Below are 23455 nucleotides of genomic sequence, written 5' to 3' on the forward strand. Positions count from 1 at the left end.
ATATATATATATATATATATATATATATATATATATATATATATATATATATAATGTGGATGTGGTTTTACTCCTTATCTTCAAACATTTCTGACTCAGGAATCATTGCTCTGGATCCTGAGACTCACCCAGCGACGTCTCTGCAGTGAACGAGTGTTTAGTTCCTCGGTTTGACTCGAAGACAAAACCTGGCAGGTCCTCCTTCAGGATGGTGGCCTGCTGGCCGTCTGAGTTGTGGATGGCAATCTCTCCCTCTTTCAGGCACGTCAGAGACCAGTTCCCTACGGTGAGCTTAGTGGGGCCGACAGTGGACAGGATGGGCTGACTGGTTGTTACTGGTTTCACCTGACTCCTTGCCCGCTGCAGCTTTTCCAGGAACTCGCTGCGAGACTCTGCAGGAGGAAGAAGATGGACTATCTATCAGAGCAGAACATAACAGACAGATGAAGAAGTGTGAGCTGTCAATCATACCTGAGCTGTCTGAACCCCCCTCAGGGCTCCCACTGGAGTACATGGTCGCGAGCTTCCCATCCAGGATGAACCTAAACCAGCCATTAGAGCCGTTTGAAAGCTCGAGGGCAGCAGCATCCGACCAGATGTAGAGGCAGTCCCGGCCTCTGATGATGGACCAGTCCCTCCAGTGGTATGGCTTCCCCTGCTGGATTTCTTTAGCATCTTCCTGCACCTCCTCCTCCTGCAGGACAATCAGAATTATATTCTGTTACATAAACTCTAAAACATAAAAAAGTAAAAACAAGAATAATTAAAAAAGAAAGCCCAGTTCATCAGCCCTCCACCACCGTGCTTCGCAGTTGAATTCTATAGAAAATGTAGCTGAATATTTTGGTCAAACATCAGTCCTGAGGACACTGCTTTCTTCAGCCATGTATAATTCAACATTTTAACCTACCGAAATATAATAAGAACTTTACTGACCAGTTTTCAGAGTTGCTAGGGGAACTGCTTCCAAAATATGAGTCTGCTTTAATGTAAAGACTTTAATGTTTATGTTTGCTGTCCTTCTAGCTAACTGGCAAATTAGTTTCAAAGCCTTTTGGACTCCTTTATGGGAACTCTCTGACGAGGCTTAGCAGCTGAGCCCCACCAGCCGCCCTCTGGACTTTATTCTCTCCAAGATATTCAGACAGTCCTTTGACACCACTGGTCCATGTCTTCTGACTTTCATTAATAGCTGCTTAAGTTCAGACACTGCCCCATCTGTTTTCAAACATGCTGTGGTTTAAAAAATACCAGCCTGGTTTCAGGTCTTGTCACAGCATTGAATCTGCACTACTCAAAGTACAGAATGATATTCTCTTGTCCCTCGATGCCAAAACAGCAGCGTTTGACACTGTAGACCAAAACTCTCAAAACTTTCTCCACCTAAATAATGGGGGGGGGGGCTCCCCATGAGCTACAGACCCACACTGATCTGCCTTTATTTGAGGCCAAACTCAAGGCCTATATATTTAAGAAGGCCTCTGGCTTTTAGTACTTTGTTTTAATGTATTTTAATGTGTTTGGTACTTTTGGTACTTGTTACCAGGTAGTTTACAGTTAATCACTTCCTGAAATGTTTTCTGCTTCAGAGTTAAAATAAATAAATAAATAAAATAAAAATAATAATAAAAAAATAAAACTTGAGTGGTTGTTTTTGGTCATGAACGTCTTAGAAACATGACAACCACACAGATGGAACTGACTTGGAGTACTGACTACAGCAGTGGTTCCCAACCTTCTTTCCTCTGGGACCCCCTTCATGGATATACTAAAATGCCATGGACCCCCTGCTCCACCCAACCATGCTGGTTTTCAAAAGTGAGATTCTCACCATAAATAATGTATTGTGGTTGAGTCTTGTCCTTTGATAGAGCCAAAGTTAAATGAACAACATGCAGCCTTACTTTTTTCCCTTAAAATAGGGACAATTTGCTGACATTAATCACAATGGCTCTAATGTTCAAAGCCTCAGGGACGCCATTGGGGGTCCCGGACCCCAGGTTGGGAACCACTGATCTACAGGATATTAAATATGTACATATTCATTATAAACTTAACATAAAGCAAGCATCGCAGACCTGTTTGACAAGGTTTCGGGTGAAAAGCACGTCTTTTGTTACCTTCTCAGGCTTTGCTTCGTCCTCGTTCTCGTCATCAGATGCTGGTCCAGCTAGAGTTGACACCTTGTTGATCACTCCCAGTCGGGCCAGCTGGTCGAGGAAAACATCTCCACCTTTATCCACCAGATCTCTGATGATCTGCAAAGCCAGGAGGTGACCGTCGTCATCGTCCTGACAGATAACAAGAAAAAAACTGATTTATCCATACACATAAACACCCACACACATTCAATTTGAAATTGAGTGTGTACCTCCTGATCGAGAACAGTGGCAGTGATCTCCACCAGCACCGTTGGCAGGTTATGTCCCGTCTCACTGTCACACACCTCCCTCAGCAGAACTTCACTGCTGTAGTGAACCATCTTCCTGATTAGAGCCAGACTGGCTTTCCTAAAAACCATTAAAACACAAAGGTGTTCACACACCAACGCTGAGGAGTGTTTAACCTCTATAAAATGGATAAATGATGATGAAGTGATGGACAGACGGCTGCAGAGAACTGCGACTGTTTGGCAGTTTACCGAATAGAAGGCAGCATGGTTTGCTGAAAGGTTTGTGCAAAAACAGGAAGGAGCCTCTTCAGGTAGAAAGGAGCCATTTCTGGGTCTCCTCTAGGCTCAATGCCCTCTTCCTCCTCCTTGTTCACATCCTTCTTCCTCTTGTCATCGCCCTTGTTCACTGGACACATCCAGTCTCCTGAAACACAAGGATTTCTCCTCAATAAAAATTTGTGACAGCATCTGAAATGATAAGGTCTTGACAAACTCCAAGTTTGACCCAAAAATGACATAAACACTTTGGATTAAGAACAGTGGAGGTAAAGCAGAAGGAGTAAACAGAGGTGTTATGGGTTTAACCTATTAAACCCTAGGGCTTTTGGGAGGTGTGGTTTGCCTGAACAGACCTACCCAAATTAAAATCAGCAACTCCACAATTATCAGGTCAATGTGCAAAACTGTGGTCTCGATGTATAACTAAGACTTTACAGAATATAATTCCAGTGTGAGAAACAGTGTGAATGTTCAAATGCCTGAGCAAATTGTGATAAACCAAAGGAACAAATAAAACACTTTTATCCTTGATTGCTTTTTTTAGTTTACACAGTGGAAAATATCATGATTAAATTATTCTATGCAAAAAGATGCCACTGCATGCATTCTAGGGCTGCAACGATTAGTCGACAATAGTCAATAATAAAATGAATTTAACTGTTGACTGTTGGCCAAAAAAAAAAACAAAACAAAAAAAAACATACTGAGTGAGACATTGTCTTTTCCTTTCTCTGCTGAAAGTTGCGCAATAAAGTCCGCCAGAGGGGAAAATATGGCGTCAGACCAGGGAACAAAACAGCGGCTACAACACTTACAAAATAAATTAAATACATGTGAGATTTGTAAAGCGGACCTTGCGTACCACAGAAGATGAGGAGACAGACATCTTTGCAATAAGCAGAGTCTCTGCTTTTCTTGAGGTGGAGAAATTAACAGAAGCTCTAAAGGGGACAAAGCCATTCTCATGGTTTTCTTACATTCCCAGATAATTACTTAGGTTTTGAGCTCTTTGGTTTTGATGCTGATGCTTGGTGGGTTCTTTTAGCTGAGTTTCTCCCTGTCATGTTGCTATGCTACATGTTAGCATTGCTGCTTCCTGATGTCTGCAAACACCTTCTGTATTGCACATAAGAGGCCGACTAACCAGGAGACTGCAGTATGGCCACCACTTCACTGTGTCCTCGCTCTCTGGCTTTGTCAAGAGGAGTCTTTCCATCCTCATCTCTCAGGTCTGGGTTGGCTCCGTGTCGCAGCAGAGTCTGCCCACAGGTACACAAAACACATAAGTTACAATGAAAACTACACACAGCTAATCTGATGTCAAAAACAAAATACCAGCTAAAGTAAACCAGAGAAGCTCAAAAGCATACGTTTAATGTAAGCAAGGTGCATCCCTGAGTGCAAGTGTGTTACCTTGGCTACTTGTGGACGTCCAAAACAGGCAGCATAGTGTAGTGAGGATGACCTCTGACCTCTGTTGACATCTGCGCCCCGCTCACATAAAAACTCGACCTGGAACAACCAAAAAAAAAAAAAAAAAAATCACACAGTTGGTGGAACAAATCCACAGCAAGGAAACAAAAGCACTGATGGTGAATGTGGAGCCAGATCAAATCGTTTCCCAGGTCACGGAAAACTTTTCAGGAAATTACAGTAGAATTTTTTTTTTTTTCTTTGCAGCATCAACTGCACCCTAAGCGTGTACATAACGTAGATCATATATGACACAAAAACACCTCAAACAAACATTTGTTCACTGCAATCGTTTCCAGTTTTTCTTCTAACATTTTGCTACGTTGGCATCAAGAGAAATAAATAAAACTTGAAGACCTCTACGGAGTGTTCATGTGGTTTTACACATTTAGTGTTGGGAAATTTATTAACGTAGAATAATCATAATTTTTTGATTATTTTTTACAATAATCGGACCAAGAAAATCTATAATCCTGAAATCCCAAGTCATGCCAAACAAACACATGTTGACATGTTGTGCTCACTGCCGCCTCATGTTCTATGTAACAGAAAATATCACGTTTAAACAAAGACACGTCCATCTCTGCGACCGTCGCTCTTTACCATTTCCTGTGTGCCGAAAGCAGAGGCCCAGTTGAGCAGCGTCTGTCCAACGTCGTCCATGAAGTTCACCTCAAAAGCTGCAGGAGAACAAATGATCATCATTGTCAGCCATTAAAACGTTCCATCTATCTGTCTGTTAAAATGTCTTCATTTGGGACATTATCGTAACAGTTAAACATCCAGACATAAAATCAGATAAATTAAATTTGTTAAGAGCCGCTGTTGTTGTTAGGGCTGGGCACGTTAATGAGTTAATCGTGCGTTAACGCAACAATTATTTAATGCCGTAATTTTTTTTTACTCGCATTAAGTTTTTTTGTTTTGTTTTTGCTGGCCTGAATCTTGGTCATAACGAGATGAAACTTCCAGCTGTGGAATCTGTGAGATGTGAGCTTTCAGTAGAGGAGCCGTTTGTTCGTGTTCATGCCGTGGGGTGGACTCGGGGAGACATCATTTGTGTTTTCATATTTTCAGACTTTGTGTAGCTGCTCTTTAGATTATTTGTTGTCTTAACTGTGTTTGTTGGTGGTAGAAATGGTTTTACTGAGCTGGTAGCTGAGATTCTGGACTTTCTGTGGATACCACACATGTTTATATTTACATCTACAGACCTGACGCTACACCCGGAAACGAGATGTTAACCCCTTAACTACCGGTGGTAGCAGAGGCTGAAAATTAAAGTTTAGAGAAATTATATCCAGAAATCTGGATAATGAAGCAGTGAAGGTGCATGGATGGAAGTTATTGTGCATATTGTGAATATTTCTCTCTCCTCACCATCTAGAAGCTGTGAGATTCTCATCCTGCTTTCTGTCTGTTCACCTGATGCTGATATTCATCACATATTAGCTGTGTCCCAATTCAGGGTCTGCACACTTCGAAGTGCGCAGACTACGTAGGCTACAGAGTGTCCTCCGTAGTCTACACACTTCGAAGTCTGCTTAACGTTCGTGAAATGGGACAGCCTACCTAGTCTACAAGAATTTCCCATAGCAACAACACAGGACGTTTAATCACTTAAACCTCAGAAATTACTTGTAGGAAACGTCAGTAGACGCTGAACACGGAGCGGCAACACCGACAGTAAAAAAAAAAAAAAAAAAAAGGCATCGATATATTTCGAGCCCGTGAGCCTGAAACTTTACTTTGGGCTGCGTGGTAACGTTACCGGCGCTACGACGTCTCTGGCACCAGCACCGCTACTAGCGCTGATTATTTCTTCTCGTGTTTTTCCCTTCAGATGATGTGAGGTTAGATTTAAAGCAGCTGTCTGTGAATGGATCTTCTTACCAGCGGGAAATCCGCAGACAACGTTTGGTTTACCAGCGGGAGCAACGCTGCGACAGCAGAGGGGACTCAGAGCGGGAGAAGGAGCGAGGGCTTCATCTGTAGCAAAAGTCCTCTATTTCCTTTTAGTTTTATGACTCCAATGCACACCTTCACTGCACATTATTACCCACCGCTGTTTTTGTATGCGAGAATTTTCCGCATTACAAGAGCTAGATTTGCGGGAATTGATTATATTTTATGCTGGAATCTCATGATTTCAGGCCCTGTCACCTCCAGTGTCGATGGCGTCTATCAGCGCATCTGTGTCCTTGCTGCGGATACAGTCGATGAGCTGTCGGTGAGACCTCTCCCCTGAGCTGTCCAGGCGGCGCAGCCCTGGGATCCGGCCCGCTGACCCTGCAGTGGACTTTGGCAGCGCCTTGCGTCCCTCGAACAGGAGCACCAGCAGAAGATCCACCAGCCTCATGGTGTCCAGCACACAGCGCTCATCTCCTCCCAGTGCAGACTCCATGGAGTCAGGTAGAGCAGAACGCAACAAGTCCTGCGGCAGACAGAGGCGCAGCGTCAGATGATGTCGATGCCAACAAATTCAAACTAACTCATTTAAATGTGTCGTCTTACATGCGTGACCAGTGGTGAGCCCCTGCACAGCGTGGATAAGAGGCTGACGATGGTGGACACCTGGTTGCTCAGTTTGGAGTCCGGTGCAGACGGGGTAGCGCCTGTGGAAGGCCGACCTGGCTTACAGGAGGAGGAGCCTGACACGGCGCCACCAGCAGCCGCCATGCGGGACAGCAGCTCCTCCGTCAGGCCGTGTTTAGCCAAAGGGGCGGGGTCTACACCGCGTCGAGTAAACCGATCAGCCAACGAGGCAAAGCAGCGCAGAGCCCCGTCTGACACCTGGTGAAAGCAACTCTGGTTAACTCAGGCTGAGATTTAAAAACTAAAATATAAGATTAAGACACATTTTTTAACCAAAACCAATTTTTCTTGTTTTGTAATGAAGTGGTCTGCCATGGTGGTCTTTCGCTTTAAGTTAGTTTCATTCAGAAGTGGGTTTAGATGACTGTCTGCTGTGGTCGGTTACCTGGTGGTCTTCGTGTTTAAGGAGACTGGACAAAGACTCCACGCAGGTCTCCAGAGACGAGTCCTGCGGCTCCATCTTGCTGCAGAGGCGGGACACTACAGCCATGGCGGAGTGCAGAGTGTCTTTGTGGACCAGGTGTCCGCTGTCTCTGATGAAACTCAGCACACAGTTGAGACCCCCAGCCTCAAACACAGCTCCAGATTCTCTGGTACAGATCAGCTCCAGCACCTGCACACAAGTCCACAGGTAGAAAAAAAAAGCAGAAATTCAGTGAAATCCTCGCCAGCAGGAGCATTTAAAGAAATCTGACATGTTCATAAATCTTTATCTTCCCGAATATGAAGAGTCATTAAAACCATCAGCAGATCCGTGCATCATGTTCTGTTTCATTAGTCTGGTTTCATTTTTTATAGGAGAACACAGACGTGTCCAATGTTGGATTTGTCTAACTAAATACAAAACAAAATCAGATTAAATTAGATCAAAAGAATGACATTAAGATTAATTAAATAAAATAAGATAAAATGAGGTTAAATTAAAAAATAAGACAATTAAAACATCAAAAAGATAAAATTAAATCAAAATAAATGTTAAAAAATAAATAAGGTAAACTAAATCATAAAAATTTGTAAAATGAAATCCAACTGAAATAAATAAATTAAAAGATTAAAAGAAATTAAAATAAAAACAAAAATAAAATCATTATTTTCCAAAAACCTATCCACTGAGCAGGATAAGAATTCCCCACTTTCAACTCTTTAAAGGAGAGAAATCTTTAAATTCAAATGTAAATTTCTTTCTGTCTCTATCAGCAGGAAAAAATAAATAAAAATAAAAATCTACTGTAAGACAAAGTGAGGTTTGAATAAAGGTGAATATTTGTCCCAGCTGAAGTTGAGAAATCCTTCAAAATAACAGCCGGCTGAAAATCTCATCTGTGTTTAATCGAGCTGCAGCCTTCTGAAGGACTCCTCCCACCCTGCCCGTAGACTTTTCCCTACTGCCCTCGGACAAGCGCTTCAGGAGCTTCCGGACAAGGACCTGCAGACTGAGGAAGAGCTTCTTCCCCAGAACTGTGTCCTTACTGAATTCTTGCTGACCCCGACACACAACTGTAGCTTTGTATAACATAATTTATCATCTGCATATTTCATCCTGTAAATTATGTTCATAGTTTGTTTACAGTTGACTATATTTAAAGCCCATATTAATCTGGATGATATGTTCATAGTCCATTCTATAAATCACTGTAAATATTCGCATAACATACCATGTACATACTTAATTTATTATATCTGCACTTGCTTCTTCTTCACTTCTGGTTAGATGTTAAACTGCGTTTCGTTGCCATGTACCTGTACATGTGTGATGACAATAAAGTTTAAGCTAATCTAAATCTGTAAAACAGAAAGCCGGAAGTCCCTTAGGAGGCTATGAGGACGTGGTTCAGGACTAACAGAATCCAACAGGGTACACTATCCCAATCTGGGTTTGATCCCACAACCTGGTGTCGAGTGGGTTCAGCGAGCTGCAGGTGAAACTGAATGTTTCTAAAGTCCAAACATGAAGACCGTGATCACAAAAAAGATGAAGCAGTGTTTGGTTTCTACAACAGAAAACTAATAAGTCACATGATGAACTGAAACACTGAAGCATTAAACCAGAATTCTGAAGCTTGAAATGATTAAAAAAAAAAACACAAAAAAATGAAAAATGATGCAGCGATAGAAGTGATGGCACAAAACTACTGAACTTCAGCTTTGGACTACGGTTTGAGCTGCGAGCATGCAGACAGCAGAACCTGTGGAAGAAGACTTAATGATGACGACATCGGTAGAATAATTACTGGAGTAAAATATTCTCTTGTGGTTCAGACGCTGAGCTGCTGAAATGACTTCTGCTGGTACGTCTGTGATGAGTTAGTGATGAAGGAGGAGGACGAGGGATTATGGAGCTTTCTAACAACAGATGGCGTAATCCAGGACACAAAGAAGGATCATCTCTGCATCCTAGATACTGAACTGTAGACCAGGAGCTTTAAATCCATGTTGGTCACTGAGAGGTTCACCTGTGTTACCTGCTGATGCTGCTGTGACATCATCAGCTCAGTTTTTCAGGCTACAGTAAACCAATAGTGATATCTGGAAACTTCAGTCACCCCAATTTTTATTTATCCCATCACAATAATTTACAACCTCAGTCCCCCAAAACATTTGAATCAAAACAGAATCCAGTGATTTCCAGATCTCATCAACTCATATTTTATTCCCAGTAGAAGACAAACAACATGCCAGAAGATAAAACAGACGTTTCACTATGTGATGAAAATAAGAGCTGATAGTGAATCTGATGCAACAACACATCTGGAAAAGTATCTGGTACAAACCAGAAACACCTGGAGGAGCATCCAGACCTTTCACCAGTACACAACATCTGGAGTATCATGGAAGCAGAAATCCAGCAACCACGGTCCAGGACTGTAGAACAGCTAGAATCCTGCATCAGACCAGAATGGGACAACATTCCTCTCCTAAAACTCCAGCAACTGGTCTGTGCTAAACATCACCCTGGAACTACTTTTTACACCGTGCCGAACATCACCCTGGAACTACTTTTTACACCGTGCTGAACACCACCCTGGAACTACTTTTTACACCGTGCTGAACACCACCCTGGAACTACTTTTTACACCGTGCCGAACATCACCCTGGAACTACTTTTTACACCGTGCTGAACACCACCCTGGAACTACTTTTTACACCGTGCTGAACACCACCCTGGAACTACTTTTTACACCGTGCCGAACATCACCCTGGAACTACTTTTTACACCGTGCTGAACACCACCCTGGAACTACTTTTTACACCGTGCCGAACATCACCCTGGAACTACTTTGTACACCGTGCCGAACATCACCCTGGAACTACTTTTTACACCATGCTGAACATCACTTTGGAACTACTTTTTCCACCGTGCTGAACATGACCCTGGAACTACTTTTTCCACCGTGCTGAACACCACCCTGGAACTACTTTTTCCACCGTGCTGAACATGACCCTGGAACTACTTTTTACACCGTGCTGAACACCACCCTGGAACTACTTTTTACACCGTGCCGAACATCACCCTGGAACTACTTTTTACACCGTGCCGAACATCACCCTGGAACTACTTTTTACACCGTGCTGAACACCACCCTGGAACTACTTTTTACACCGTGCCGAACATCACCCTGGAACTACTTTTTACACCATGCTGAACATCACCCTGGAACTACTTTTTACACCATGCTGAACATCACCCTGGAACTACTTTTTACACCATGCTGAACACCACCCTGGAACTACTTGTTACACCATGCTGAACATCACCCTGGAACTACTTTTTACACCATGATGAACATCACCCTGGAACTACTTTTTACACCATGCTGAACACCACCCTGGAACTACTTGTTACACCATGCTGAACATCACCCTGGAACTACTTTTTACACCGTGCCGAACATCACCCTGGAACTACTTTTTACACCGTGCTGAACACCACCCTGGAACTACTTTTTACACCATGCTGAACATCACCCTGGAACTACTTTTTACACCATGCTGAACACCACCCTGGAACTACTTGTTACACCATGCTGAACATCACCCTGGAACTACTTTTTACACCGTGCCGAACATCACCCTGGAACTACTTTTTACACCGTGCTGAACATCACCCTGGAACTACTTTTTACACCATGCTGAACATCACCCTGGAACTACTTTTTACACCATGCTGAACATCACCCTGGAACTACTTTTTACACCATGCTGAACATCACCCTGGAACTACTTTTTCCAGACGTGTTGCTGCATCAGATTCACTATCAGCTCATATTTTAATCACATGGTGAAACGTCTCAGTTTCATCATCTGACATGTTGTTGATCTTCTACTGGGAATAAAATGTGAGTTGATGAGATCTGGAAATATTTGCATTTTGATTTTATTCACCTTTTTCCCAATTAAAACTTCATTAAGTTCATCATGAAACAGAAAATAAACAATCTGCTGTTATTAATGCCAAATAAAGTTGGCATTGTTTTAAAGATCTTAAAGTTCCTCCTCCTGAATAATCCCATGGACATGATGAGTTAGTTATCTGCTTGAGCTTCAGTAGTGGAAGCAGAATTCCCAAACCAGCTCATTATTCAGTGGGTTCAACAGACGAGGGAACTGTCAGCGGGTAGTCAGAGACCGGGTTATTCTCTAAGATTAACAGCCTTGAAGGCAGCCATCTGCTAATAACTGGTAGTAAATCATACACTGAGCTTAACTTTAAGTGAGAGCTGTCATATCAGACGGGCAACGAATTTAGTAAAGCTTGTGATTCACACTTTCATGCTTATGAATGGGTCATTCATCTTTACAGCTTACACTAATTGACTGAGCCCAGGTCTGTGGACTGGTCTACAGTCACTCATTCTCACATCAGTACCAGTAGCTACAACAGATGACAAGCGGAGAACTGTGAGATTTACTCGTCACAGCTTAAATAACAGTGTTGTTCACACACACACAGCAGATCTGAGGTCAGTACATCAAAACAACTGCTCTCATACCTTGACACATTGCTCAGCCAGGTCTCTGCTGGTCCGGTTGTTGAGCTCCACCACCACTAGTCGGTTACACAGCGCCTTGATGGCCCCATCCACCCCCACTATTCTCCGTGTACACTCAGCTGACACATCCAGGTAGTAGGTGATAGCTCGAGCCGTAACTTCCAGCACATTGTCCGGAGCGCTCTCATCCAGGAAGATCTTACAGAGCGCTGGCAGGAAGGTCCGAGGAGGACATCTGTCAGAGGAGGAGGAGCCTGCTCAGCATTCACATTTATCACAGTAACATAATGACCAGAACAGAAGGCTGAAAACTCACGTCTCGAAGCAGCGGTCAACGTTGTCCGACATGAGCAGCAGCATGCAGAGCTGCTCCAGAGCGATGAGCTGCATGTCACGCTCATCCCCCTGACCCATCTGCAGCCACTCAAGCAAGGTGTCTGGGTCCACATCCGCCATGATGGCTAGCCTAGAGCAACAGTGGGAATCGGGTTACATTACAGGGGTGTCACACTCACGTTGCAGGGGGTCGGACCAGTAAAACAACAGCATAATAATCCATAAATAATAAAACCCCACATTTTCCCTTTTTTTTTACTACGAAGAAGTACATGATCAGGATGTTTCCACTGAATGTACCAAACTTTTAGAAAACATTACGAACCACCAAAAATTTCTGGAACAAAATAAGTGAAGTTTACTACATTTTGCCTTATTTACACATTACATCATTTTTTATTTATAATTATTAATTTCCATATTGTGTTTTATATTTCTACTGTATTCCTTATAGATAAAATAAATATTCATATAATTAAATATATAAATTCATCAAATACACTTTATATTTTTTTCTATTTGATTATGTTTATTGGAACAATTTTATTTATATCGTTTCAGACATTTTTAGGTATATATATATATATATATATATATATTTTTTTAGATTTAATTTACATTACAGCTTCCAGACCACAGTGGATCTACAAACTTTTAATGCCAGGTATCTGGACGTGAAAAATTCAGTATTTCCCATGATGATCAGAGAATGTTTTCCAGATCTGGTGGAGACAAACGGCAGCCTTGGTGGAGTCCAACCCTCACCGCAAACGACTGCTTTACTGCCGCCATGCGGACCAAGATCTGACACCGGTCGTTGTTTTCAACGTACATGTATGTACATTTCCACATGTGTATAGTAATCCTGACTGATTCACGTTGTAACACAAGACATAATAAATGATCCCTCTTCCTTGGAAATGTATCGTAATTAAAACTGTATGAAGTGGTTTTCAGCTAAAACACACAACGCTGCATGCTTTGCTTCAGGCTGAGACTTTTACAGTTACAAGTTGTGAGATAAAACTGTAAACGTTATGCCTCTCTTTACAAGAAGAAAAAGGACAACTGTAGAAATAAAGCCTCACCTGGCTCCCCGTTGGCTACCCCGTCTGGCTTAGTGCCCGATCACTGCTCACAGGTATGATGCTGCCTGGTACTCATCCAACCAGCCTGACCGAGTGAAAGGTCAACACTTACGAGGAGGCTGTTGTTGGTCAAAGATGACTTTCTGTGGAAAAAGAGCAGCGATGGGAGAACAGGAAGAAGAAGTTAAAATACCTGACAGAAGGGAGGAAAAGGATGAATTATTTCTGTCTATTTTAAGCCACCGAGGTTCCTAAAGGAAGAGCACAAGCTAAATCCTTATTAAACAATCTAAAGCAGGGCCACTCAATTCAGTCCTACGAGGGCCACAATCCAGCAGGTTTTCCATGTATCCCTGCACCAACACACCTGAGTCAAATTAGGTGGCTCTAACAGCCAATCAGGTTCTACACAATGACTCATTAATTTGACTCAGGTGTGTTGGTGCAGGGATACATGGAAAACCTGCTGGATTGTGGCCCTTGTAGGACCGAATTCAGTAGCCCTGATCTAAAGTAAATATAAATTACATAACACCTGATGAAAGGATAATTACAAGCTACAGTACCTCCAGTTATAGTAAAGAAAGATGAAACTTCCGCACATTTATTAACGTAACAAAAGATGATCTGATGTGTCCAATAATGTTTTTAATGCACACATCACAGAAAGGGGAAACTATTTCTGGCAACGCAGAAACACAGCCAGAAATGTCTGATGCCACAATAGCGCGTTAGAAAAAATAAAAATGACTCCTGATTCAGTATATATGAATAAAAACTCGGTGGTGCTGTGGCATCGTTTGTCTTGACGTTTGACAGCTGGAACAGAAAGAACTGGTTCTGGTGAGGCCGAGGATATGGTTGCTTTTAATGACATATACAGATAATTTCGGTTCTTTTATGGTACCGACCGAAATGCTTCGATACCACCCAGTATCAAAACATGACTGTCGGTGCCAGGTTTTGGTGTCTTAAGGGTTAATCTTGGGTTCAAGATCTGATAATGCTGCCTGTGATTGGCTGTAACGTTACATGTTGTTGAGGAGTTCAGGAAAAAACTGGTGTGCTTACGTCCACAGACTTCACGCTGTGTTGTGGACTACAGCATGTCATGAAAACATTTAGACAGTTAAACGTTGTGTAACATGTTGTAGATTGTTGATCAGAGAACAGCTGGAGCTGCTAGTTAAAGTACTTAAAATGACACTTTAACTTTAGGTCTTTTCTTTTTGGACATTTTCTATTTCTTTTCCTATTGTTTGGAATTCAAATGCAATGAAATACATTTTTCCATATATATATATATATATATATATATATATACTTAACTAATTTATGTAATTAATTGCGTTAATATTTTTATGTGCAGTATGACAAGCCCCGTACATCCGTCATTTCTCTGTTATGATGGCTGCACGTGGAGAGGTGAGATGGAAAAGATCAGCCGGGTGGCTGTACGGGTGGACTTGAGAAAAAACACAACGTTAATGGAGCAACCCACAGACGTGGACTCCGTGGAGAATGCGGGCGTTGTAACACCCGCTCTTTTCCTGGTGTGAGGGTTCCACACCGGCACTTCTCCTGCTTTTATTTCTTTTTAAATTCTTTTTACTTGTTCTGCATGTTGCACCAACATGGCTGCTCTAGAGGATCTCTGGCCGTCTGTTTGTGCAGCAGCAGCTTCCTCCTCCTCTCAAGCTGTGCCATGAATCAACACGGCTGTCAGTGATCAGCCGATCAGCTTTTCTCACTTGTTGTGTTTGTTTATGGTTCTGCTGAGAAGGAGGAAACTAGCGGTTCATGGTTCACACATCACATATTTACCCCAAAGTCTTGTTGGCAGGACTTTCTCTAACACAGTAGCTGCTGGTGGTAGACAGGGTTTATACTTCAGCGATTCAGGGGCGGGTCTAGAAAAGTTTTGATGGGGGGCCAGGAGCACTGACCAGGAAAAGGGGGGGCACAGATGAGACCATTTTTAGGTCTAGATTTTATAAAATACTGAACCGATTATTAAAACTAAAATGATCATTTAATGTTAAAAAAAGTGAAAAAAAACTAGTAAAACAAGCAGCCAATGACGTATTTTACCAGCAGGTGTTTACTTTGGGTGAAGCTGCTGCAGGACTTTTATCACTGCTGCACAAACACTCACACTTCAATGATAAAAGGAAAAAGCTGTTTTTATCCACATCATCAGTTTTATCAGAGTTTCTTCATCAATGTCGGCTGTTTAACTTCAGTCGTCACATCTGCTGGTTTTCTGAGATGTTATCACCATAGAAACGGCTGGTGAGATGATACTAGGTGTGTCCCAATTCATGTAGATTTGTCAGCATCACGGTGAGCAAAGTACTGTCCCAATTTACAGAATTTGAAGGAGCATCCAAATCTGCCTCAGACCATGTTTGTTTTTTTGTTTTTTTATTGTCGGTGTTAACGTTCACTGATCCTATACGTAATTTCAGAGGTTTAAGTGGTTCAACGTCCTGTGTTGTTGCTATAGGAAATTCTTGTTGGCTTGGTAGGCTGTGAACATTAAGCAGACTTCAAAGTGTGCAGACTACGTAGGACACGCTGTAGCCTACGTAGTCTGCATACTCCTTACTGTGCAGACCCTGGGACACACCTACTGTATGAATTCTACATTAAGATCTAGAACATGGTAGAGATGATTTAAAACAGAAGTACATTACATGCTGCATTTACTGACCCTTGGTCATCTGACATTTACGCAAGGGAAGGTCAGTTAACACTAAATATGTGTAGCATCGGCTCATTCTGCTGACACAATAAAGGCATAGTCGTGAATGGTGATTAATCATAAGTTCATTTGTAAAATTATTATTAATCTGATTACAAATTTTAAGAATTTCACAGCCCTAAAATATTTATATAAATAAAATGTGTATGTGTCTGTGAGTGTGTTACATATATACACGCATATAAATATATAAAAATGGGTAAAAAAAAAAAACTATGTACAATATACAATTCACAAATACGTGTCCAAGTAAAAATATAAATAATGAGACATGGGACACAGGATCAAACACAGAAGTCATGGCTTCATTTATGTGTTTTCACTGTTCATTTAGAAGGTGTATCCAGGCTACTTCTCAACCAGCTGCTGTTTTCCATCTGCTTTGTATTACCTTTACATTTGACTCAATTTTTCTTTTTCATGAACAGATTTTTCTTAATACAGCACAATTGTTATCACCATGGAGGAATATACAAGGTATTCCTTTCTGTATCTGTATATATTTTATATTTCGTGTAGGATGTCAGTGATAACACAGGGACTTGCAGTAGGCCAGTAAAACTAATTACAGAATTAGCCAAGAAATTAAATAAGCCCCTGTCGTCTTTCCTGGTGCTGACATCTGTGCGTTTTCTTGCCAGTCGGGGACTAAACTGCGACCTTTAATTTTTCCCAAATGCCAGCAAGTCTCTCTCAGTAAAACACTGAGTGACTCAGACACACTTGTCAAAGCTAACGGGCCATAAGAAACCTGATTATTTTATGATACACAATAATCGTAATAGGATATAGCAGCGACGTGTTGCTGGCAGTTAGCTGCCTAACCGGCACACAAGTTGTTTTAATCGGAGAATCAAGTGTTAGCATTTTACCGAGCTGATTCATAACATTTCACTCTTTAAACCGCTTAAACGGACGATAAAAATATTCTAATTATGTTTTCTAAAGCACGACAGTCTCGAAAACAAGTAAATGTTAGCCCCTATTAGCCGGCTAACACCATTAGCATGTCGCTAATCCCTGCCGTAGCGTGATGACAGCTTCTTTTCTTAACACCACCGACCAACTGAAAACTAACTGTTCCGTCTAAACCAAAGACACATGCTAAAATGATTTATTTAATTCAAATAACGTCGTTTTATTGAACCAACAGTACACGCGGCCCGAGACGCCTCATGCAAGCCACGAGTCTCGAGTTCTAGGAGAGCGGAGAGGCCGCGACGCAACCACGCATACTCACCACAAGCGACACGGGCCCCGGGGCTTCCTCTCACCTTCGGGACGAAGTTTTTCTTCCTCAAAGAAACGGTTGGACTGTCGCGTGAGCAGCGATCTTTTAGGTCCCTGGGCAGTTATCCGGGTCCTTTAGTAATACCGACGAAGAGGAAGAAATCAAGGCACTCCCATTTCTTCTGACGGGGTCACAAGAGGTGACAGTGTTCGGTGGGCCGGCAAACAACGCTTAGCAGACCGGACTGGGTGCGCGAGCTGAGCCAAGACTGACGCGTTCAGGTCCGCCAAAGAGCTCGGAAATACGAAGGTTCTAATTTCCTGGATGATGCAAACTTTAATAAAGCTTTTAACTTATTACTGTATTAAACTTACAATACGAGGGGCTTAAAATTTCACAATTATCTAAAAATGGTTTTTAATACTTTTAATACGAAATATTAAATGGAAACTAAAATAAGTATAAATTTGACGACAGACGTTATATTGCTTATTTCGAGCAACTGATTCCATCAGGTAATACGGAGTATTCATTTTCTCCATAAAATAGTAAAACGTACAATATTGGAGACATAATAAAGAACAACAACAAAAAACAAACAAAACAAAAAAAACAACAAAAAAAAAAAAACAACAAAAGGATTACACTGTAAGAATAACGAGGAAATCAGGTTTGTTGAAAATGTCCTAAATGTAAAAGTAAGCCCCTATAATATCAGTAATCTTATTGTTGGAGTCATTGTCTTCAGACTCGCACTGGATCATTCCCAGTCCATGTTTACTGGGTTTTTCCCCTCATAGTAAGGGTACTTAGGTTTGACATGCTGTCAATAATCTGGAGAAGGACCTCAACAAAGTGGCATGAAACATGTGAGCGTGTGTCCTGTAAGGCCAGAGACCTTCCCACCGGCTCTCCGGCTGCTACAGCTGCTCACTGGGCCTCGTTGTGTCTGTTGTGCTAACCGGTCAGCAAGCTGCTGTAAGTTAGCCCATCTTCTGCTGGAGCCAAATGCACAGGAGCTGGTGAAAGTAAAGCAAATACACAACTCTGATCTGCGCAAACAACGTAGTTTTTTTTTTTTTTTTTTTAACTATTACATATGACATTCATCTTCATTCATTTATTTATTCATGACATTCATCTTTCAACATGCCATTCTTTGTAATAATTAGTTTGAATCCAGTATAACCTTTGGCACTACTTACTGACTGGTATGTTTTACACAGAATATCTTTTATTTGCTCTTGTTTTAATTTTAATGTTCTTTCTTCTTCTGCTTCTAATGGTGATGTAGGAAACGTTTCTAACAGACAAAAGTAAGAAGTTTTATGCCTAGCACATTCATATATCATATGATTCAAAGATTTAATGACATTAAATCTTTTAAAGAAACACCTCAAAGCCCTAAAAGTTGTATCTGTGTGGCCATCCAACCAAAACATGTTTGAAATGCATGTTAAGTGGCTAAACATAATGGCATAGAGGAGTATATGAAAAAGCTGCAACAACATAGTTACAGTTTGCAGCGTGAGACAGCCACAACATTAAATGAGGAACAGAAATAGGGAGACAGAATTCATGAATAAATGTTATCAGCATCTGAAGGACAGAAGAAATTTGTGGACCATATGTGGATCTTTGATTCAGCAGAATTGTATTGTTCTGATGGCTCTGTGCAGGTAGATGAACTATTTCTGCTCTAACCAGATTAGAATTGCATTACATTCACAATATGAATGTAATAAAAGATGCAGATCATAAGGTCAGGCACTGCGGTGGAACTTCATGAGGGTCATGTTTACATCTAGAAATGAAAAAGTGGATGAATCAGCAAAAGAAGTTGTTAATAAAAAGCTTATGGAAACTTAAAGGTTGTCATGATCATAAGAAATTTTATAGAAAAACCAGCGAGCGGCGACAACAACGCACAAAACAAGATAGAAACACCAGGAGAAATCAGCTGGTGATGAACGAATGAATGAATGAATGAATGAATGAAAATTACTCTGAACTGGGAGACCCCGAGTAGACATGAGGAGAGTTTTTTCAATCTCAAAATCACATCTGAGTAATAGATTCCTGCCGATCAGTTTCCCCTGGGAAGGCACTACCACATGCTGACTCTTCCTATCAGCAAATGTTATAACCACTTTTATAACCACATTTTTATACTGCATTTAAACATTCAAAACGAATAGCCTGTAAACATCCGTCCTTAAATTCTTTTAAAGTTTGACTGAGAAGAATAGATGCAGACCAGAAACACTAAAAGAAACTGAGCTTTAATAGGCTGTTTCTGTCTGACTTCATTGCGAGGGAATGTAAAAAAATCTCGTGACTTCGGGGGTCTTCGTCACTTCCATGTAAAAAGTATGAAGATAAAAATCCTTCCAGCAGATGGCAGTAGAGCAACTTCATCGATGCCAGCTGCAGTAAAACCCCGAAGAAGAAGAACCAGCGGATGAAATCGTAGAAGAAGAAGAAGAAGTTTCTAGTTCTATGTTTTGTTCGTTATCAGACTGGCTTTTGGTGGATGTGGGTCAGGAGAGGACCGCGGACCCGATGATATCAGCTCCCGTCAGTTAGCAGGCCAAGCTAACGCTACCGGACGTCTGCAGTGAGCTCGCGCCTGACCCGCCATTAGCAAGCATGTTCGGGTGTTTGGTTGCTGGACGGCTCGTGCAGACCGACGCGGTGCAGGTTGCCCCGGACAAGTTCGTGTTCAACCTGCCGGACTACGAGAACGTGAACCACGTGGTGGTGTTCATGCTGGGGACCATGCCGTTCCCGGCCGGTATGGGCGGGGCCGTCTACTTCGCCTTCCCGGACCCGGTGAGTGGCAGCTCGGTGTGGCAGCTGCTGGGCTTCGTCACCAACGACAAGCCCAGCGCGATCTTCAAGATCTCCGGGCTCAAGACCGGCGAGGGCGGGGCGCACCCGTTTGGGATGATGGCGTCCGCGTCGCCGTCCGTGGCTCAGGTCGGGGTATCGGTGGAGTCTCTGGACCAGCTGGCGCAGCAGATCCCGGTGACCAGTGCCGCCGTGTCCACCGTGGATTCATTCCTGCAGTTCACCCAGAAGATGCTGGACAGTCTGTACAACTTCGCCTCGTCTTTTGCCGTGTCACAGGCGCAGATGAACCCACACCCCACGGAGACCTTCATCCCATCCAGCTGCATCCTCAAGTGGTATGAAAACTTCCAGAGGAGGATGGCACAGAACCCGAACTTCTGGAAAAACTGAACTACCCAGACCCAGAGATAAACACGGTGCCTCTCCCACTGAAACACTGCAGCGAACAGAGGACCCATTTAAAAAAGTTTTATAATGTTGGTTTTTCTGGCGTTTCAGACATACTTTCCCTCCAGAGAAGGAAAGAACTGGAGTCCACAAGGAATCAGATCCCGGAGTCCAGGCTGTGATCCCTGCTGCTGCCGAGTGAGAGGCAGCATCAAAAAGTGGAAATATTCATTCTGAATAAACCATGTGAGCAAACCAAAGCCAGTTTTCCTGATGTCTGCAGATAAAACCAGAAACAACTGCGAGCTTTTTGAGTTTCTTTCTTTCTGCTAAAATAAGACTGGTGTTTTTTAAAAACTAGAACATTAGTCGTCCCCCGCAGCCCTGCGTTGGAATCAGCAGGAGGATGGATGGATGAAGCATTTAGTCATTTTTAGCTATTAAAAGATGATTGTGACCTTTTTTTTGTTGTCTTTTCACTAGCAGATTCAGACCTTCACAATGCAGGTGGAGGTCTGGTTGATGGAGATCAGAGCCTGGTTTCCTGCCAAACTACAGCTAAGTTGTTTGTTTTTTAAAGTAAACTTTATTGAACAACAACGGCACAAACATTACTCATTACATTATTAATATAATGTATAAATAATGTTTGTATTAGATTGAAAATTAGAAAGGCCATTGATAGAAAGTGTGCAAAGTGAAGAGAAAGAAGAAAAAAATGACGAGGGGGATTAAATTTGGTCCATGCAGTCGCAGTTTTAATAGCTTTTGTATTTGATTAATACTTAATGGAGCTAATATGTTGCTTAAATCCACTTTGGAACACATTGAGGGTTTTCTACCAACTAATCTACCTTTATGTGTTTAAAAGTTTGCCATAAATATAACTAGATTACATACATACGTTTTAGATTTGTCTAAAATGTAGTCATCCAGTTACAGTTTGATCCAATGTTGACACAAACAGACACTACTCATAAAAAGTTAGGTATATTCAAGTTTTAGGTTATTTCAATAAAATGTACAAAGTTGAGGCTCCATTGATAATTAATCATGAGTAAAGGACATTTCAGATTCATTTGCTATTTACCCAAGTTCAACAAGATGAGCAGCAACATCCAAACGACTGTTCATGGATCTGTGAACCGGTTTTGCTCACAGTGCCACGGTTTAACCCGCTTGGACCGGTTTTCTGTTAAAACCACCGCAGGCTGAATCTGTCGATCTGAACTACCCCATCAGAACAGAACACCGCTCGTATTTTTCATACAATTCACAGTTTTGTGCCATCAAAAACAGTTTGTGGTTTAATGATCTTCAAACTAAGTCAAGTACTCTTCAGGTACGATCTTAAGAAATAACGTTCAAAAATGAAACTGAATAAATGAATGAAGGTCGGATGTCTCGACAGTATAAATGACACTATAAAACAATGGTACCTTATATATTAATGCAGGTAGGAAGATTCCACAGTGAAGACTAGTGAATGTAGATATTCAAATATATAATGAGACACTTAATGATTTAAAGATTTAATCTACTACTTCTATAAACGTGCATATAAATATATGAAATGAGAATTATTAGTTTATTTCATGAGGTACAGCTGTCAGACTTGAGGGTAGCATGGATTTATGGGCGTGTCTACTGCACATAAAAATTATGGTTTTGTGTTGTGCGCCTGCGCAGAAGTCATAGGTAGCACATCTGGATGGGTAGGATGAAATGTCAACACCTACTTATGGTCCACTTCCACCGATATTACGATTCATTTGGCACAGTGTGAACACCAACGGCACCCTGACACGGACCAAAAATCAGCAGACTATCCAGTGGACCAAAAGGAAAGAAGCGAGGCTTACATAGCCTGGCTATGTGGGAGGTCCTGAGGAACGTAGGAAGCCCTGACGAGTGGATGGTGGAAAAGAGGAGCAGCAGGAAAAGAGAACAAGCCGAGAGCTTCATTTTCTCAGCAGCTGGACAAAGAATGCTGATGGAGATCAGTGTGGTTGACGGCTGGTGGGGCACCGACTCCTCTGGAGTATTATTACTATGGTAAGAACTGAAAAGAGCATCTTATTTTACTATTCATCCACCAACATGCAACTACGCCCCCTTGAGGTGAGGCAGAGTACTGCTGCCTCACCTGCTGACTTTTCTCTGCTCTTTATTGTAGATCAGCAGGAATAATTCCCTCACACACACATTAAAGACGTTACACAGGCTGTGGAGAGTCGTGGTGTATAACACATATTTCTGTAAAGTTCATGTTGGATATGCTGAGGAACAGAAACGCGTCATGAACCCGGTTTGTACTGGATCACCAGTCAGAGGAGGCCCAGCTCACCACGGCCTCACCCGGGATTTCTGCCCTGGATCTGATCGGGAAATCCTCAAATTCAGAGATTTTTGTGTTGAGTCATACTGAAAATGCATTTTCACACAGATCAGTGAAAAATATTAATATTTATTCTATGTACGTTTTTCTTTTTTATCATATGTCTCCTGACTGCACGTCAGCAGCATCTTACCAGCAATGCGAACCTGCAGCAGGTGGAAATAAAGAACCAGAACATGTCTCAGAGTGGGAGGCATCTTTGAAGAAATGTTTGTTCTAAACGTGTTGAGCTGTAAACATGTTGCTCTGTAGATACCAAGACAACGTCAGAGACCAAGACAACGTCAGAGACCACTGCTACTGGTGGTCCTCCCCCTGAAAACCGTGGGTCTGGTGGTCTGAATGAACTTTGAATAAAGCGTGCGCCCTCTGCAGGGTCATTAATAAAAGGCCAAGCCATGGTAACCAGAAAGGAAGCCTGTCTCTATCTGTATCTTTCTCCGTCCATCTCTTTAGACCAGCTTTCTCTTTCTCTCTCTCTTTCTTTAAACACCCTCGGCCTGTATGGACGGGGCTCAGCTGATCCCAGTTTTACTGGTAGCCAGCCAGAGGCAGTGGCGGTCGGGTTCCTGAACCTGGGGAGGGTTAATAAGGTGTTAATTAGTTTTAATGAATACCATGTTCTTTTTATTTAATTTCATGTTCAGTACGTGTATAGTCGTGTTTCT

At 42.0% G+C, this 23455-nt stretch overlaps 2 protein-coding genes across 2 annotated transcripts in view; one reads left to right on the forward strand and one right to left on the reverse strand.

Annotated features, from left to right (window-relative positions):
• The window catches only part of hectd1 (HECT domain containing 1), a 52497-nt gene extending 35083 nt beyond the window's left edge, over positions 1–17414 (reverse strand). Inside the window, exons 1-15 of the mRNA XM_041971330.1 lie at positions 17159–17414; positions 13155–13297; positions 12047–12196; positions 11731–11965; positions 7125–7352; positions 6659–6937; positions 6308–6578; positions 4748–4824; positions 4085–4183; positions 3816–3930; positions 2642–2816; positions 2372–2510; positions 2121–2291; positions 472–694; positions 129–392 (exon numbers count right to left, since the gene is read on the reverse strand). Coding sequence (XP_041827264.1) covers positions 129–392; positions 472–694; positions 2121–2291; positions 2372–2510; positions 2642–2816; positions 3816–3930; positions 4085–4183; positions 4748–4824; positions 6308–6578; positions 6659–6937; positions 7125–7352; positions 11731–11965; positions 12047–12186 — 2416 coding nt within the window. The 5' untranslated portion in view covers positions 12187–12196; positions 13155–13297; positions 17159–17414. The remainder of the gene's footprint in view (positions 1–128; positions 393–471; positions 695–2120; positions 2292–2371; positions 2511–2641; positions 2817–3815; positions 3931–4084; positions 4184–4747; positions 4825–6307; positions 6579–6658; positions 6938–7124; positions 7353–11730; positions 11966–12046; positions 12197–13154; positions 13298–17158) is intronic.
• Positions 17415–19572: 2158 nt separating this feature from the next.
• On the forward strand, positions 19573–20851 carry hikeshi (heat shock protein nuclear import factor hikeshi). The gene is made up of 2 exons (XM_041971341.1): positions 19573–20418; positions 20520–20851. Exon 1 carries the CDS (start codon positions 19799–19801, stop codon positions 20390–20392), a length of 594 nt encoding a protein of 197 aa, XP_041827275.1. The 5' UTR covers positions 19573–19798; the 3' UTR covers positions 20393–20418; positions 20520–20851.
• The last annotated feature ends 2604 nt before the right edge of the window (positions 20852–23455 follow it).

Source organism: Melanotaenia boesemani, chromosome 20 (assembly GCF_017639745.1).
Source record: "Melanotaenia boesemani isolate fMelBoe1 chromosome 20, fMelBoe1.pri, whole genome shotgun sequence".
NCBI classification, from domain to species: domain Eukaryota; kingdom Metazoa; phylum Chordata; class Actinopteri; order Atheriniformes; family Melanotaeniidae; genus Melanotaenia; species Melanotaenia boesemani.

What these genes read in the sequence shown, in the direction of transcription:
- hikeshi (XM_041971341.1), top strand. Translation starts at nt 19,799, where the DNA reads ATGTTCGGGTGTTTGGTTGCTGGACGGCTCGTGCAGACCGACGCGGTG.